Source organism: Vombatus ursinus, unplaced genomic scaffold (assembly GCF_900497805.2).
Source record: "Vombatus ursinus unplaced genomic scaffold, bare-nosed wombat genome assembly UNPS02014841.1, whole genome shotgun sequence".
Lineage (NCBI taxonomy): Eukaryota > Metazoa > Chordata > Mammalia > Diprotodontia > Vombatidae > Vombatus > Vombatus ursinus.
In genome coordinates this window covers 23,887,285-23,906,873 of record NW_020954619.1, presented here as the reverse complement: position 1 = coordinate 23,906,873, position 19,589 = coordinate 23,887,285, and the positions used below count along the sequence as shown (strand labels likewise).

At 35.6% G+C, this 19,589-nt stretch overlaps 1 protein-coding gene across 6 annotated transcripts in view; it reads left to right on the top strand.

The window, feature by feature from the left end:
- Positions 1-19,589, top strand: part of MCPH1 (microcephalin 1) — a 330,808-nt gene that overhangs the window by 51,074 nt on the left and 260,145 nt on the right. Inside the window, exon 9 of one of the 6 annotated variants that reach the window (XM_027840316.1) lies at positions 11,550-14,057. The exons of the other annotated variants lie outside the window; for them this stretch is intronic. Coding sequence (XP_027696117.1) covers positions 11,550-11,608 — 59 coding nt within the window. The 3' untranslated portion in view covers positions 11,609-14,057. Of the gene's footprint in view, positions 1-11,549; positions 14,058-19,589 lie in introns of those variants that run through there. 6 annotated transcript variants of the gene reach the window in all.

Genomic DNA, 19,589 nt, shown 5'->3' with positions numbered 1-19,589 from the left:
ATGTGAACCTCTTTTTTCCCCAAGTACCTTTGTTATAAGGATATATAAGAAATAACATACATGTTATACATTCATTGCACTTTTCAATAATGTCTTAACTTTCAGGTCCTAGCCTCCAAATAATGAAATAGTAACACAAACTAATGATATGTCAGGGTTTATTCAAATGAATTTTAGTTATTGGTACTCATTTTTACTTGAAATTTCTAGGAATATGAGTTAAATTCTTTGTGTTTGAATATAGTTCTAAATATGTCTTGGGGTTAATGATGTGGTTTTTAAAAATCTTCTTTTGCTATCCTCTGCAATGAATAATTCAGTATTGTTACTATTTTCATCATTATTTGTTTATGTAATAGCCATTCCCCATAGTGGAAAAATACCACACACCTAGCTAGCACTTTTGAAAGGGAAAACTTAAAACCACATTTAGTTGGCCTTTAGTCATAGGCAAAAAAGGAGTAGGAAACATGAGTAATTATGTTTAGATGAGAAAAATCAAAGCATAAATATTTGATTCCAGAAGGGGAAAAGAAGGAACTGTGACCAATTAATTTGGCAGTCTTATTCTGCCTCACAGGGGGGTTAATTTAAATAGTAATAGAGCTAGGATTTGAACTCATGCCTTGGAAACTGAATCCATGATACCGTGTGGCCTCATATTTATATCTTAGGCATACATAGGTGATGCTAATTAATCTTACTAATAAATTTTTAAATGAAAGGCAAATGTTTTGTTGTTACTTTGAGCAGTATTCATTATAATGAAATTCTAGTGTAGCTTAACAATTTGTGCACATGTTTGAGGTTTCTATTGGTAGGGTTTGACATAGAGTGAATTTATTTTTAAATATATTGTTTTAAAGCAAATTTTTGTTATTTTTCTTTATTAGAAAGTTATCTATTTAGAATTCTTGTTATCTGCTATTTAAAACTGTGTGGGGTATTGGTTAGAGGAAATAGAAAAATTAGATTCTTTGATTTTTTGATGGCTATAGGTGTAAATCAAATTGGAATTCAAGAAATGTTTACCTCAATCCCTGCCTGTAATTTAGGTTAAAATCTGATAAAATTACTTAACTATCCTACTATTTTTCTTTTTCAAAGAAAGGGTTTAGCTACTTTTTTCTTTACCTGGGGGAAGACAAATGATTCAAAATATTGAAAATTGAAACAACTGTAGAAGTGCTAGGTTTTTTTTTCCCTTCTGCCTAACCTCCGGAGCTAAAAATATTCTTTCAAATAGAATAAACATGTGTTATTATATTTTTACCTCTAATCTTTAACATTAACATAAAAATATTGCCACTTGATGATAGTGTCATGAAATTTTAAGTTAGTCCCAATAATTGCTACTGACATATTTGTTATGATCACAGTTGGCTTTTAATTTTGAGTGGTTTGTAAATTTAGCGTAGAATGGAAGTGTTTTGATATGTTAAGTGCTCTTTCTACTACTGTGGCAGGTTTAGGTCTCTTAGGAAATGTCTTGTCAGACTCAGTTTCACTGACAATTAACTCAGTCACTCAGGAGAGAAGTTCTCTTGTAGTCTGTTCAATACCTTACTTATCTCTCTCCAATGGATAACAGTATATGTTGTCTCTTAGAGGGACTGTTGAAGCTGGTGTTAGAATACTCTACCACACTGTATCCTATATAGAATCAATGTAGATTTTCCATTTACTTGAGATAGTACATACATGTGTGTTGAAAAGAAGAATTGAAGGAGAAAAGTTATTGCCCAGATAAGTCAGCAAATATTTACTACCTTTTGTATGCCAGGTACCATTTAAGGCCTTGGAGGTAGAAAGCCCAAAGTGAAAAAGTTCTTGACATCGGGAGCTTATATTTTTTTTAGAAGAGACAGCCAGTACATATATTGTTATGTGTAAAACTAATAAAAGGTGATTGGGAATGGGGTTATGGGAAGGCACTGGTCAGTAGGGAGATCAAGAAAGTCTTTATGTAGAAGATGGTATTTGAGCTGAGTCTTGAAAGAAACAAGGGAATTCCAGGGTAGAATTGAAGAGAGCCATAGAAAATAGGCAATGCAAAGAAACAAATGAAATATAGAGTGTCTTGTATGATAAACGGGAAGAATAATATTTTAGTTTGATCATGAAATATATGGAGGGGAGTTATACATAATCAGTTAGGTTGGGATCAGGTTATAAAAAGCTTTTGATGTCAAATATCAATCATCAACATGTATTAAGTGCCTACTGTGTTCCAGAAACTGTAATTATACTAGATACTGGTGATCCAAAGGCAAAAGTGAAACAGTCCTTGGCCCTGAAGGAGCATTCTAATGGGAGCAGACATCATGTATACATATATACACACATATATACACATAGACACATAAAGATATGTATGTATGTATGTACATACAAAACACAAAGCATGTACAAGATTTTTTTTTCAGGGAGGTAGTGGGAAGAGGAGGCACAAACAAAAGAGTGGGAGGCAAGAAGGTTCTATGTAGAAGATGATGAACTGAGCCTTAAAAAAAACAGGGTTTCTAAGAAGTGAACTCCTCTATACATATTGTCTCCCCTGTGGGAAAGTAAGCTTTTTGAGGCCAGTGACTGCCCTTGATTTTTTTTTTTTATCCCTGCTTTGCACAGTGCTTGCAAGGCACATAGTAAGTAATTAATAAATTAATAAATTCATTTATTCTAGGCATAGGTGATAACTATTGCAAAGGCTTGGAAAGGAGAGGTGGAGTATTGCATATGAAAAATGGCAAGAATATAGATATGGTTGGAATGTAGTATACTGTGGCAAGAATTGTAGGATGGGGCAAGATTGGGAAGAGCTTTAAGTGCCAAACAGAGAAGTCCATATTTGATCTATAGGGATCCACTATAGTTGATTGAATAGTAAAGTATCATGGTCAGACCTCTGCATTAGGAAAAAAAAAATGTGTGTGTACATATGTATATAAAAGGTATGAGAAAAAGGAAAGCCCTCTGTGATCCCCACATATAACAGGTGTATAGGTGTGTGGGATCTGACCACCCTCACTGGTAGGTCACTAAGCCTTGCCTGCCATTTGACTCATTGCTATTTATTTCATTTACTAATCCAGAGCTCTATATCAATCCTGGAGTATATCAGATAATTTATTTCCTATTAATATGTCTGCAGCCTCTTATCAATGCTTAACTGATTAGCTCAAGCCCCCACTCTAGTTCATTAAATAATAATTATTTGATGAGTTAAAAATAAAGACCTCTTTCCCATAATTCTTGTTTAAATTTTAACATCTTAATCTGTTAACAAATGAGAGTAATAATAAATGTTTATATAGGTGTATGTGTATTTATGTAAAACTGCTTACTATATTTTGCCTTTTACCAGTGTCATCACCAGTCACCTCAAACCCTCAAAATGTAGTAGTTGACTCCAGTTCTCTAGAAACTCAGTCTCAAATCATTCAACTCACTCTAGATAATGACTGAAGGATCTTAAAATAGCTTCTTTTTTTTTTTAAGGATTAGTGCTTTCTTTCAATTTCTCGTCAATAAACACGAGATACAATCTTTCCCAGAATGCACTGTACTGTTAACTTCTCACAGGATTTTTGTAAAATTCCTTTTAAAAGCTCTTCTCATAAAATAACATTTAAGATACCTTCCTTTTTTTTTTTTTTCTTTTGGTGAGGTCAGTTGGGATTAAGTAACTTGCCCAGAGTCAACAGCTAGTGAGTGTTATGTGTCTGAGGCCAGATTTGGATTCAGATCCTCCTGACTCCAGGGCCAGTGCTCTAACCATTGCACCACCTAGCTGCCTGATCTCTTTGTTACATAGATATTAGATCGTCATGAATCACAGATAAACACCTCAGTTTCTCCTCATGGAGAGATGATTCACCTTGAGTCATTTTTCTCAACTGACTTTTTATAGATCCTTAAGAAGAAAAAATAAGCACACATACCTTCTGAATCCCTGGGTAGATATTTCTCAGCTGCATCTTCAATCTTCTCAACATTCTGTCTGAATTCTTAAAGCTATAGTAACAGTATCTGTAGTCTTTGATATAGGCATTTGAAGCAATGGTGTTACTTATCTGTATATAATTATAATTTGCAAAGAGACAATAAATGAATAGGAGCTAATGAGGTCACCAGTCTAGACACAGGCTTGATATTTTTTGTGTTGTATACTCCTTTGGCAATCTAGTGAAGCTACATTATTAGAATAATTTTTAAAAATTCTTAGTTGAAGAAAATACTCAATTTTAGAGGTGAATGAAAGTAGAGATCTAAAATTTTCAAGTTCGTGGACCCAATGAAATCTATTCATGGACTCTTTGGAGGTCTGTAGACACAAGGGTAAGGACCCCTGGTATAGAAAGAAAAGAAGGCCCAGGACAGCCATGAATTGTATGTACCTACAGGGAAGGTGCAGGATAGGGATTATGACCCAGCAAAATTGATAGAGGCGTGATCAGAGAGGAGAAGCCGGATAGATCAGCATCATGAAAACAGAGAGGAGAGAATATCTAGGAGGAGAGAGTGATCAACTGAATCAAATGTTACAAGAAAGGTCAAGAAAGTTTGAGAAAAGCTAATCAAATATGACAATTAAGTGTTCATTGGTAACTTTGAAGCAAGTAGGTTCAGTTGAATGATAAATTCTGAACTCAGATTGCAAAGGGTTACAAGTGAATGAGAGGAGAAAAAATGAGGGAATTTGCCAGAGAAAAATGTGAGGTATATAAGAGGATAGCTTGAGTCAGGATCTAATGAGTTTTTTAAGGATTAGGGAGACTTGGGCATGTTTGTAGGTAGCAGAGGAAGAACCATCATATAGGAAGAGAAAGCAACTTAACATGTTTGAAGGGCTTCTTCCAGCCCCTGTTCAGCAGCAAATGAATAGCAGGAATGGAGGAGTAAGGAAGTGGTTTGTATGAATAATCCAGGGTTAGATTTGGCAAGGAATAAGAAGACGTGATAGAATAAGGGAGCAAGGGTTTGAGACACAGTGTCATGTAATAGATAAGACACTGGACTTGTGGCCTCAAAGGCTTTGGTTAAAATACCACCTTATGTATTTACACTGGTTGTGTGACTCTGGGGCAGATCATTCAATCTCTGTGGGTCTCAGTTTCCCCATGAGGGAATTAGACTAAATTGCTCAAGTCCCTTTCAGCTCTAAATCTGTGATCCTTTGATTCAGGAGTAGGAGTTATCTCTTAGGGGAAATCAAAGCCCTATTCAATATCTTAATTTTCAGTTCTTTTAAATAATTTTTAAAGTCCATTGACATATTCAATGTATATAGCAAGAAACAAAGAAAAGAAAGAACAGCAAAGAAAGTGTTGTAAGCTATTGTGTCTGTAACCCTAACGTTGTTTGATATCTTCTTGAAGTGTTTGTTAGCTTTACATGGTCATAGAACATTTGCTAATTCATTTCTGTAATTCCTTTTGAACTTTTCTTTGTGAGCTATTAGGATTTCATTGCTGCTGTTGTGATTATTTATATAGTCAAGTGTATATGTTATTGTGGCTCTTTTTTCTCATCTGTAAAATGAGAATAATAAAAACCATCATCTTACAGGGCTGTTGTGAGAACCAAAGGAGATAATGTATGAAGTATTTTCCCAACTTCAAAAGGCTATATATACAAATGTTACCTATTTATAATAATAATTGTTATTATTCATTCAGTATTACTTCTCATAAGTACTCCTGTGTTTCTCTATAGTTGTCATTTTTTTATGGTGCAGTGGTATTACAGGGAAGGCTGTATCAGTACTGTGCAAAAAGTATTGTGTTTGAAATCAGCAAGCCTGCACTTGTATCCTTACTCAGTTACTTATTCTCGTTCTAACTGCAGGAAAGTTGGGCCTTGATGTCTTCTTGTACAAAGTGAAGACATTGGACTGGGTAACTCTGACTTGAGGTCCAGCCTAAGTCATATGATTCTGTGATCTGTTACATTCACAGGTCATAATTTGTTTGATAATTTCCCAATTTTTGGTTACATTTTGGCCTGGGGGTACGTGTATGTATGATTTTACAAGTGGTGCTGCTAGGAATATGTTTGTACAAGTAAGTCATTTTTCCTTATCAGTAAATCTCCTTGGGGTTAATGCTAGAAAATGAATTGTTAGGGCAAAGGATATGAACATTTCTGTAATTCTTTTTTTATTATTTTTTTTTTGGCTTGTTGATGAGCAATCAGGGTTAAGTGACTTGTCTAGGGTCACACAGCATTTCTGTAATTCTTACTGCATAATTTCACGGTGTTTTCTCAAAAAGATTGAAATTGAACTAATACATTGTTCTGCTAGTATCCCTGTTTTTTCCATAACTTCACCAATATTCAAATTTGTTGTCTTTTGCTGTATTTTGTTAAATGGATGAGTGTAAGTTGCATGGTAATGCTTAGAGACTTGGAGTCAGAAAGACCAGGGTTTAAATTCCCTTCTCTGACACTTAGTAGCTGGGTAACCTTGGACTAGTAATTTCATCTGTCTCAGCCTGTTTTCTCTTTTGTAAAATGGGAACAATACCTGTGCCACCAGGGATATGTTGTAAAAGGTGTGAGGTATGTAAAGTATTTTGCAAACCATATAGCTAGCTAACATTATCGGTGGTGGTGATAGTAGTAGTAATTAGCAGCAGCAGGCATTTTTTTCATCATTAGAGGTAAATATTTTTATATGAATAATTATAATTTCTGTTTCTTCTTTTGAGAAATATTCTTAACATTTGCCCATTTACCTATTAGAGAATGACTCATTCTTATACTTCTGTGTGAATTCCTTATACATTTTTGGATGTTAAGCAAATATATATATGTATATATACATATATATTTCAAAGATTTTTCCCTCCAGGTTTTCATCCCTTCTTGTTCTGGATGTTTTGTTTTGTGTTGAGCAGATTTTTAAAGAATTTTTTTTTTCTGGAAAACTTTTTGAGAATATGGACAAGATGATAGGTCATGAATGGGTTGCAGTATGCATTTTAAAGGAAACTTCCAGATCAATGAGAACACATCCATTTGAATAAAACTAAATTTATCTATTTTATCTCGTAATTTCTTCTTATTCACATATGGCTAAGGATTTCTTACCTCGACACACTGGTGAAAGACTTAATATCAGTTAATATCAGTTCAATTTTGGGGGTGGGTGGTGGGGAAGCAGGATTATTTTCTGATACTGTGTGAGTAAAAGCCAGTGTATGGTACCACATCTGTGAATAGAGGCAGTTAGGGCTGATTGTCTATTTTGCTTATTTTCTACTCCCTAATAGGTTGATATTTCTGAACTTTGCTTTTTAATTTCCACTTTCAACTCTTTCTAGTTAATTGGAAGAGTGACAAAGTGCTTTTTTCTGTTCCCTGCTGTTCGATCTGTGCTTTAGGCTTTTTTTGTGGCCTATTGATTGATTATGGGCTTGTATATGTAATAGTCTATTGGCATGGAGTATAGGATCGTAAGTTTACATGTGGAAGGAACCTCAGACATCATCTAGTCCTAATCCTTAAAATGAGGAGACAAAGGTCCAGCAAAGAAAAGTAACTTGGCCAGTTACAAAGATAGTAAATGGGGCAAAACCACAATTATAAGACAGGTTCTCTTTCTCCAAGCTTAAATGGGGTTTTACTTGGTGTTAAAGGTGAACTCTTTAAACTTTGGGTAACTTGGGGCTAATTTCACAACTTTGGGCCTTAATCAGTCATTACAGTATAACTCTGCAATGATTTTATACGGTGTCTTATTTTTGTTTTTGTGTCCCTAGTGCTTAATGTCTAGTGCATAGTAGTTATTTAGTAAATGCATGTTTATTGATTTACATAAAATATTATGAATGACCCTGTGTGGCATTGCTAGTTCTAAGGAGTCAGAGATTAGTGAGATGGCATTTAGAAGCAAAATTTTAATTGAGTGAGAACTTACTTCTCTGTCTCTCTCATATCAAAGAATACTTCACATTCCAAAGAATATTTATGACCCAATACATGCCCTTCCCATAGATTAGTATTTGAGTTAAAAAAGGGTGCATATTGCATTTCCATTGAAGAGTGGGATTTCTGGCACCAAGTTAGTTGCACAAATTAATGGGGTTTGTAATGGAGTAGCCTCAATCAGTTAACTTTTATTAATAGCCTACCACGTGCTAGGCACTGTGCTAAAGCACTGGAGAAACAAAAAGAGGCAAAAGTTTGTAGTGCCTAACCTCAAGGAGCTTACCATCATGGGAGAAACAACATGCAGCAAATATATCCGAAGCAAGCTATATATAGGATAAATAGATAATTGATAGAAGGAAGAGACTGGAATTAAGAGAATTGGGGAGGGCATCTTGTAGAAGATGGGGTTTAGTTAAGAAGGCAAGGGAGATCAGTAGTGGGAGTAGAGGAGGGGAATGTTCCAGCATGGAGATCAGCCAGAGAAAATACCTGGAGCCAAGAGATAGAGTGTCTTGTTTGTGGACCAGCCAGGAGACCAGTGTGACTGAATCGAAGAATACATGTTGGGGAGAAAGAGATAAGAAGACTGGATAGATGGGAGTGGGGTAGTTTATGAAGGGCTTTAAATGCCTAACAGAGCATTTTATATTTTTTCTAGAGGCAATAGGGAGCCACTGGAGTTGGGAAAATTGGATCTGTACTTTACAAAAATAACTTTAGTGGTTTAATGAGAATGGCTTGAAGTGAGGAGAAATTTGAGGCAGGCAGATCCACCAGCAAGCTATTTTTAAAAAATTTTTTAAATTTAATTTAATTTTATTTTTTGCTACATTTTAAGTCCTGAGCTGTCTCCCTCCTCACCCCTTGCTAGAGAAGGCCACTATTTGATATACACACATATATATTTATATATGTATACACATATAATGCAGTTATACATATATATGTATGCACGCATGTACAACCATACTGTGCATACTTCTATTTATCAGTTCTTTCTCTGGAGATGGATAGCATCTTTCATCACAGGTCCTTCCATCTAAGTCTATTGCAGTAATCCAGACATGAGGTGATAAGGATCTGCATTAGACTGGTGGCATTGTCACTAGAAAGAAGAGGAGAGATGTGGCAAAGGTGAAATTGACAGGCCTTGGTAACAGATTGGATATGGGGGGCGGGGCGAAGAGAGACACAAGAATCCAGAATGACTCCTGGGTTGCATGCCTGGGGGTCTGGGACCATGGTGTTGCCCTTTGCAGTGACAGGGAAAGGATGGGGAGAGAGGATTTAGGGGACGAGATGATGAGTTTTGTCTTGGACATAAGGAGTTTAAGATGTCTACTAGGCGTCCAGTTTGAGTAATTTGAAAGGCAGTTGGAGATGTGAGATTATAGGTCAGCAGAGAGTTTGGGGCAGGAAAGGTGGATTTTAGAATCATCAGCATAGAGATGGTAATTAAATCCATGGGAGCTGATGAAGTCACCAAGTGAAGTAGTTGAGGGAGGGAAGGAAAAGAGAAGGCCCAAAGCAGAGCACTGAGGGATGCCTGTGATTAGAAGGCATGATCTAGGGAAGGATCCAGCAGAGTAGATAAAGGAATGGTTAGATACGTAGGAGGAGAACCTGGAGAGAGTGATGAACCAAAAGCCTAGAAAGAAGAGAATATCAAAGTGGGGAGGGTGAGAGAGATAGAGAAAGTAAGTATGAAAGCCTAGAGAGAGGTCAAGGAGAATGAGGATTGAGAAAAGGCTATTGGATTTGGCAACTAAGCTCATTAGTAACTTTGAAGAGAGCTATTTCGATGGTGGCACTAAATATGTTTCCTGAATCTCTCTGTATTTGTTGAGGGAGTTTTGGATTGGAAGCTGGCTCAGGGAAGGAATTAGCTGAGAAGTGATAGTTACAGTAGCTGTATTCTCATGGGGCTTTTGACATCTTGCCCTTTTTGTAGAAACAAAGGGAAATGGGTTGATATTTAGTTATTGATGGTTCCAAATCAAGACCCATAAGATCCATGTTTTATCCTCGACCTGATTAGAGGGGGTGGTTTTTGATGGTTTTCTACAGCTGTAGCTATTAGTCAGTTCTATTTCACTGTCCATATGGGGAGTTCTATCAGGTGGCTTATCCTGACAAGGGTGTCATGTAGACAAGACATTTTATGAAGGTAGGACCCTTTGCACTTGATTTGATATAGGAGGTTAGAGACAATAAGGAGTCAAGGATAACACCTAGATTGTGACTCTGGTTGAGTGGGAGGATGGTGGCACCCTCAATAGTTTAGGGAAGTTAGGAAGAAGGGAGAATTTTGGGGGAAAAGATGTACATGTTGAGTTTAAGATATGTGTGGGCCATTCAATTCAAGGTGTCCAGTAAGCAGTTGGAGATTCGAGAACAGCAGAGAGGTTAGGTCTGGAAAGGTAGATCTGAGAATCATCTACATAGAAGTGATAATTGAAACCTTGGGGGCTGATGAAATCAGTAAATCATCAGAAGAAAGGAGGGTCCACTACAAAGCCTTGGGGGACCTCCAAGGTTAGACATGACGTGATTGAAAATCCAGCAAAGGTGAGAGAGAAGAAGCAGTCAGACATGTATGATGAAAACCTAGAAAGAATATTAATAACAAAGGAATCAATAGTGTCATAGGCTTCAGAGAAGTGGCACAGTGGATAGAGCTCTGGACCCAGAATCACAAAGACCCTCTGAGGTCAAATCCAGCCTTAGATACTTAATAGTTGTATGGCCCAGGCCAAGTAATTTAACCTCTGTGGCCTCAGTTTCCTTGACTAGAAAATGTGGATAATAATATATCTACCTCTCAAGGTTGTTATGAGGAGAGATAATGGGATAAAATTTGTAAATGTTATGAGATAATATTGGAAAGTGCTTAGCACAGGGTCTGGCCTATAGTAAGTTTTTAATAAATGCTTGTTTAAAAAAAAAAAGGATGAAGGGGGAAGCTAGGTGTTTTTAGCTATAGAGCAGGTATTCCAGAGAACACAGTAGAAAGGTTGGGTAGTTTTATATTGGGATGTTGGGGGATGTGGTTTAAAGCGAGGGGAATAGGAATAAGGTAGAGGGAGGTCGGGCTCGTGGGGGATAGTCAGGTTTGAACAGTGGCAACTGATTATTCAGAATCACTAAAATGGGGTGAAGTATGATGGGTTAGAAGTATGTTAATCATGAAGAATGAGTTCCCATACATTATCATTATCCTTAGGTAGAATTGTCCTGGTGTGTCAGAAAGCTCTGTGTCTGAAAACTACTAGGGTTGGTAGGGAGAGGAAGTAAGGGATAGCAAGGTACCTGCCCAGAATGGGTGAAGCTGGAGGTGTATTTAACAATAGTATTTTAAATAATTGTTCTCTCTTACTCTCTAAATTTAAAAATGTAAGTTATAAGACTAACTATAAGTGCCCTATAAATATAGTTTTAACTATTCTTTTTTATAGTGCACTAAAGAGGTTTGGGCATAATGCTATAATCAGAATCATAGAATTTGAGAGTGGAAGGAGAACTCAGCAGCAATAAGGTCAGAAGTTGATGTACATAATTAATACCTCTTGAGTTTAAAAAATTGTTTAAATGTGTTATTATCTTTTCTTTTTAAGATGCTGCCAACCAGTGTGATGTTTCCCAAATTGGACATCTTAATATCTACAAAATTTAAGCTCATGTAGTTCCAGAAAGTAATAATCATCCTAACAGATAAATCCTTTCCTGGAGTTTCATGTTGAGAAGAAATCTGCTTTAAATTAAATTTGATGTCACAAAATTAGAAATTACATGGCTTTCAGTAGTATGATACTTTAAATTGTCAATTCTCAAGAATCCTTGTGTAAGAAAGATAGATGAATTAATCAAAATTGTATAAGTACTGATGTATCATCTCCTGTTTCTTCTATCTAAAATAAATCCAGGAGAGACCCTGAGTGCCCAATAGTACCCAGCTATTTAATCCCTGGCTAGAGATGTTGATTTTCTTGGCCTCAGTGTGCAGATCTGGGAATTCCACCATCCCAGGATTCTCTCATTTGTTCTACCTTTGTTCATCCAAAAATAAAGTGAGAAATAAAAGGTTTTTAATACAATTACAACAGTCTTTGAAATTTAAATCAAAAAGAAAAGAAAGTGCTAACAGTTATGAAAACACTAGATTTATTGTTAGTTGTCAGTGTTTACCAAAGTGATGTCAGTCAGCCACTAATGTTCAAGCAGTGATCTCTGGTGGTACAGATTGTGCAGCTGTGATAGCAGTCAGGTAATTTACTGTAACAAAGCAATCATGTGCTACTTAGGAAAGGAAATTATCTTTACCTACTTTCCTGTACTGGAAGAGGGCTGTGATCATTATGTGAAATCAAACACTATGTGAACAAATATGGTATGTGAGTAAAAAAAATGATTGCTATTATATGAATTTTTACTTTGATCGACCATTTAAATAAATAGCAGATTGTACCTATCACTGTTTCTTTGAAATAGGCTGTTTTTGCACATTTAGAGCTTCTGTAGTTTACAAACTTTGTATGAGATTATTATTGATTTTTTAAAAAGATAATTGTGTGGTTTGGGCTAACTGTCCTGGCTAGCTTTTAAATTTCATTAACAATTAAATGTTAATAAATGCTTGTTAGGGAGCATATTAGCAGAAGTGTACAATCAAAAGTAAATACTGAGGTTAATATAATTAGCTATTTGACTTATTTACTGCAATTAATACATTTTTTCCCCTGGCATGTAGAACCGTGTTTCCTCTGGTTAACCTTGCAAGTTAAAGTCTTAGTTTGTCTGAAGAGTGTTTCTAAATTATGTAATAAGCAGATTAGGTGGTATAACATACCTGCAAACCAATACTTGGTTTTTCTATTTCTCCTGTGATAGTTTGATGGATTGATCTGCTGTTCCCTCTTTGTATTGTGGCCAATGCTATGAAATCTCAATATTGGTTTTTCGTCTTTTTCTTTTTAGCACTGTTCTTTTCAAGTGTCTGCTTTTCTTCCCAATTCAGTCTCTATGTTTCTCTATACAGTATTCATAAATGTCTAGAATCCTTGGCCCCTATTATCCTAATGCTCGTAGCCTTGTGCCTCAATTTTCTCCCCAGTTAGTTCACCCTCCTCTCAGCTACCAAAATGATCTTTGATAAGGCACAGTTCTGACAATGTTGTATGCTCCAAACTGCCCCTCCCCTAGTAAATTCTGAGGGCTCCTAAAATTTATAAAATCTTATTTTTGGCTTTTAAAGACTGTCATAACCTAAACTCTACTTACATTTCCATTCTTCTTATTCTTTACTCCTCTTCATGTAGGAAAGGCTCTTTGCTGACTTGGGGCCTCCCCTGGCTCTCCCCATGCCTAGAATTGTCTCCCTCCTCACCACTACCTACTGGCTTCCCTGGTTTCATTCAGATCTCAACCAAAATCCCACCTTCTCTAAGAAGTCTTTCTTGGGCCCCTTAATGCAAGCACTTTCCCTCTGAGATTGTCTCCAATTTACCGTATTTATACATACACACACATACATACATATGTATGTATGTATATGTATATCTTGTATGTATGTAGTTGTTTGCATGTTGTCTCTCCCATCAGGACTTAGCTTCTTAAGAATGGGATGTTTTTGCCTCTTTTTGCATCCCCAGCACTTAGTAACTGACACATAATGAGCACTTCATAAATACTTTTTTGTCTGAAATGTGTGTATACACACACACAAACACACACACACTTATAAATACATATATACCTTGACATAGGTATATACACTACAAATGTATGTAACTAGAGAATGAGAACCAAGTAATAGAGGGGTCTACACAAAGGAAAGCTTTTAAATGTCATTTTCTTGGCTGCTGTTATTGTAGGGCTTTATTTGATTTATGTTTGTAAGCTGTGAATGAATTCCTGGTACATGTGTGCTTAAAAGTTTTGAGGAGAGAGTTATTTCATAGATTTTTTTCCTCCTGCAATTGTTATTGAAGCAGAAGTAAATGGATTTTGAGGGGTACAATTTTGTTGTTGCCAATTATTATAAGGAATATAGAAGTGGTAAAACTTAACAAAATCTTAATTATGTGAAAGCTATGTGTCAACAGCCTATGGAAGAATTTTGTAATATGAATTGGTTTTTATATATAAAATTTTCAAATAAAAGTTTTAAATATAACCCCTTTGAGATTTGAGTATTTTTATAACTTGACTTATGTTGAAGTTGTTTATTTAAATATTAAAGATTGATTAAACTCATTTGTTTCTTAAAGAAGGTAAGACAAAAAGATGTGTAGAATATGTAATCAAATGAATTACAGTTTATAATTTGATAGCATGTATATGTCAGAAGATAATGAATAATTTTAGACTTATAAAAATAAGTTTTGAGGGATACAGATAAATATTGCAGAGGACATTGGTCCAGAGGGAAGTGTTAAAAGGAATTAACATGATTAGTACATAAAGTGAATCTCAAAATTCCCTTGCAGTGTATGTGTGTATGTGTGTGTGTGTGTGTGCGCGCGCGCACGCACGTATCTGTGTACAGGAGGTGTTATAAAAGTAGAAATGACAAGACTTGACAACAGATTGGCTGTTGGAATGAGAGAGAGGGAGGATTTGAGGATGACTCTACTCCCTTGCAGAAATAATCAGAATTTTAATTTTTATAATATAAACAGTTGCATGTTTCTATCTGTAGGATAGTTACTATTTAATAAATAGTTGGTTTATAATATTTCAGTTTTTTCAGTTTTAAAAATAAACTTACTTGGTAATTGTCACATTTAAGTAATTCTGTTTCACTTAACATACTTTATTAGATGCTTATTTTGGATAATGCATAGTTCCTAAGGGCATAAGACAAATGGTTAACAATAATGCCAGATAATACCTAGGAACCAGATTTGAGTCGTGAAAAACAAAGTACTTGTGATGTGAGGCTCCATCGGGAAAGAAAAAAAAAGTAAAACTGACCTAAATCACAATTGACAGCCCATTCAACAATTCATGCAGGTTTTTCTGAAGTACTAATTTGTTATTTCTTATGCTGAACTATTATTCCATTACATTCATATGCACTGCATTTTCATCAGCCATTCCTAACATGGTAGGCTTCCATTTCATTTCAAGTTTTTTGCTAGAAATTCCCAAATTGCAGGCAGCTTTCCCTGTTTGCTTGAACTTTCCCTATTACAGGGCAGGGACACCACCATCCTTTCAGTCACCCAATGCTGCAACCTGAGAACCCTCTTCAGCTGTTCCATACATTTGCCCCACATATCTAGTCTATTCTATCTACCTCCAACCCCTTCTTATTACTTCCATTCACCTTCCAGTTTGCTGGAGTAGATGGGATCAAAAGTACAAGTAAAGGGATTAACTGGCAAAGAAGAAGGGTCACCTCCTCATATGAGATGGGGTGAAGGAGGAGACAGAGAAGATATCAGGGTGATGTGAAAGGAAGAGGGGAGAAGAGAGAGCCCTTAGCAAATGATATCAGTGTTTTTGGTGAAAGGTGAAGCAAGGTGCTCAGTTAAGATGGTAGAGGTGCAGGGAGGAGGGGCAGTGTTCTATGGGATTCTTGAATGAAAATGTTTGGAAAAGTGTCTATGGTGAGTGGGATAGTCAGTCAATTAGATGTAAAAGGATTGCCTTGCTTCATTGAAGGTATTATGTAACCTGAATTTGTAGTAAGCCAGTCAGCAAGGTTTTATAAGTTTCTCTGGCTTCATTCAGCAACATTTGAATGGGATTAAAGTAGTCAAGTGAGAGAATTCCAAGACTGGCATTTGGCAGGGTGTGACTGGTAATAGGACAAAGGGTGTGTAATTTGAGTATGTATTTGGGGACTTTTGTTTTGCAAAGTTGTTATATCTCTCCTTTATTTTCTTACATTCAGCTATCCCAAATGGGGAGGTAAAAATGTAGAAGGGCAAGCATTATGGTAAGCACTTATTCCATTAATCTAAAGTTGTTAAGTTTTATTTGCAACATTACTCCAGTCAAGGTCCCAGACTGATGCCTTGGAAAGGTTTAGGTCCAAGTTGTGAACCATAAATCAAATCTTTATGCCCACTTTGAGATTTGGGTTTAGACTTACCAGATGCTAACCCTAGCCTTCAGTTCCTGAACCCTCTCTCCTAACTCCTTGAGGTTTTTTAATTTCCTTACTACCATATTTCCTTCCCACAACTTACACTATTGAGTGCCTCAGTCCAGCTGTGCAAAGCCATTTCTAGGTAGGTGGTTAAAATATGTTTAAAGTAATTAAGTTTCTTATTATACAGTCATCTCTGTTTAGGGATGGCTTTTAAACTCAAAAAGAGGGTTAAAATCCTACCTCACCTACCACCACCATCCTAGCAGCTTATACAGTACTCACTTGGTTTTCCTGAAATGCTGAAAACTTTTCCACTCCACCGGTGTGAAATATTACGGTAGTTCTTTTTCTCCCCTTAGGATTTGGCCCAGATTATAGTATTAATTATATGTCCTGGCATATAGGCGGCTAAGTGGCACAGTGGATAAAGTGGCCTGTAATCAGGAAGACCCAAGTTCAAATATGACCTCAAATGCTTGCTAGCTGTGTGACCCTGAATGATTCATTTAATCTCTGAGTCATTTTCCTCAACTGTTAAATGGAATTGATAATAATAGTGCCTACCTCCCAGGGCTGTTATGAGGATTAAATGAAATAATATTTTTAAAGCACTTAGCACAGTGCCTGGCACATAAACTAGCTTCCTTCCTTCTTCCCTTTCATCCCTGTATTTATTATGTTGTTAAAATTTACATGAAGAAAGTATGAACCAATGAAAAAATGATAAATAAAATATAACTTGGGCTGAGTTATTATTAGCTATCAAAAAACTTAGGTAAAACTCTCAATATTCTTCCCCATCTCAAAAAAAGGTTGATAGCCTCTTAGCCCAAATTACAGCACTTTATAAAAAATAAAGGACAGAAATCATAAGCTTTAAAAATTTACAGAGTAGATTACAGATTCAAGAAAATATAAAACCTTTCACAAGATAATAAAAGTAAAGTCTGTTGCTGGGGCAAGTATTTTTAAATTAAAATGTTACTTTGCAAATTACATTTCTAATTTTTAAAAGTATTTTTCAGTTGTTACCACAACCGACTTTCTCAACTATTTAAGAAAACATTTGAAAAATACAGTGTTAAATTTAATTCCCTACTTGCCACAATCATTTTATCCATATATAGTCACCGTTGATTTGCCAAAGATTAAAACAATATTACAACTAACAAGAAATCCTAGTATTTTTAACTTTTTTCAATTGTTTATCCTACTAGTTTTCAAATAACTTTCACTTTAAATTAGGAAATACTTACTGAATTTGGCAACTAACACAACTTAATTTTAACATAATAATACAAATCCACTTGATACTTTACTGGATCTGTGACCTCGTTGGTGTGAGTACAACTATCCACTAATCTTAACCTATCCATGCATTCTTAAGCTGTCTAATTTTTATCTATATCTTTATTAAAAAGTTTTAATTCTTTTGTTATTCTAAATGTGGCAAACACAAACATGAATATTTTCATATACTAAGAAAAACAGAATCTTATATTTTAAACCATAAATTTATTACATGTTGGTTTTAAAAATATATAATAAACTCAACATTTTAGTTTCAAAGCTGTCCTACTTACATGGATCTCTCTCAGAACTTCCTTATATTCCCTTCTGTGCATTTTATAAATGCTTTAAAGACAGTTTCTTTCTTTCATTTGTTGTCCCCCAATTGCCTCCTCCTAAAAACAAAACAAAAAAAAAACCTCCAAGATTCTTTGTAGCGTATTAACAAATCAATCAGAATCTCCACACTGGCCATATCCAAAATGGATGTCTCATTCTGCACCTCTGGTCCATCTCCTCTCATTCAGTAGATGGTGGGTAACAGGTTTCATCATTGGGCCTTTGGAATCCTGGTTGGTCATTGCATTGATCAGTATTTTTGAGTTTTTCAAAGTTGCTTTTCTTTGCAGTGATATATAATAATGCAGTCACTATATAAATTGTTCTTCAAATTCTGCACGCTTTACTCTGCATCAGTTCATACAAGTCATTTCTTACAGTACAATCATATTCTGTTACAGTCATATAATACAATTTATTGAGCTATTACCCAATTGATGGACACTCCAATGGTTTACTACAAGAAAAAGTGATGCCTTGAACATTTTTGGTACATACAAGTTATTTCCCTCTTTCTTTGATCTTTTTGGTCTGTATTCTTAGTGGTTATATCACTGGGTCAAGGAACCATACAACTTAATGCCTTTTTGAGTATAGTTCCAAATTGCTTTCCAGAATGGCTGGCTCAATTCACAGCTTCACCAGCAATGTAGTAGCATGCCTCTCTTCCCATATCCCCTTCACTAATTATTGTTTTCCTTTTTTTAATCTTTACTAATCTCATGGGCATACTTTTCTCTTATTAGTGATTTGGAACATTTTTATATGATTATTGCTAGCTTTGATTTCTTACCTTGAGAACTGCTTTCATATCTTTTGTTCATTCATCTAATGAGAAATGGTACTTATATATTTTAATCAGTGGACATTAGAACTCTGTTAAAAGAAACTTGCTGCAAAGACTTTTCCCCAGTTAAATGTTTTTCTTCTGATTTTAGCTGCATTGATTTTGTTTTTGCAAATTTTTCAACTTTATATTAAAATTATCCATTTTATCTCCTGTGATCCTCTCTGTTGCTTGTTTGATCACAAACTCTTTACCTATCCTTAATTGTGAAAGGTATCACTTTTTCTGATTCTCTAATTTGTTTATGATGTGAATCCATGTCTTTCCTTGAAGCCTCCATAGATGATCTCTAATAAATGTTGATAACCAATGTCTTTACCTTTATCTGTTTTACATTTATCAATCAATAATGCACATGTTGTTCATCTTTTATTTTCGAAGAGACAAATGACATCACTCTTTGACTTGTGTGTGAATTGTGATTTGCCCAGAATCACACAGCAGTAATACACAAAAGACTGACAAAAACTGGATGTCCAGTCCACTGACGTAGTTAGTCCATCAACATATTTTTCTCTAGATTCAGGTGTTTTCGTTGACTCTTCCCTATGAATTCTCTTACTCCTTACTTCATCTTACTAGATTTCCTGGCTTCCTTCAAAAATCCTAGCCAAAGTTCCACATTCTGCAAGATGCTTTTCCTGATTCTTAATGCTAGTGCCTCTCCTTTGATGTTATTTTCAATTTATCCCATATGTGGTTTGTTTGTATGTAGTTGTTTGTCGTCTTCCTCATAAGACTATGAGCTCCTTCTGAGCGAGGACTGTCTTCCTCATTTCTCTGTAGCCCCGGGACTTACTGGCACAGTACCTGGCGCATAGTAGCTGCTTAATAAACGTTTATTGATTGATTAGTATATACTTAACTATATACATATTTCCTTTCCTGGTAGAATGTATGTTTTCAGAGGTCAGAGACTGTTTTGTTTTTGTCTTTGTATCTCCAGCACCTTATACAGTGCCTGGGACATAGTGGGTGCTTAATAAATACTTTTTTTTTTTTTTTTTTGGCTAGGCAGTGGGGCTAAGTGACTTGCTCAGGGTCACACAACTAGTAAATGTCAAGTGTCAAGTGTCTGGT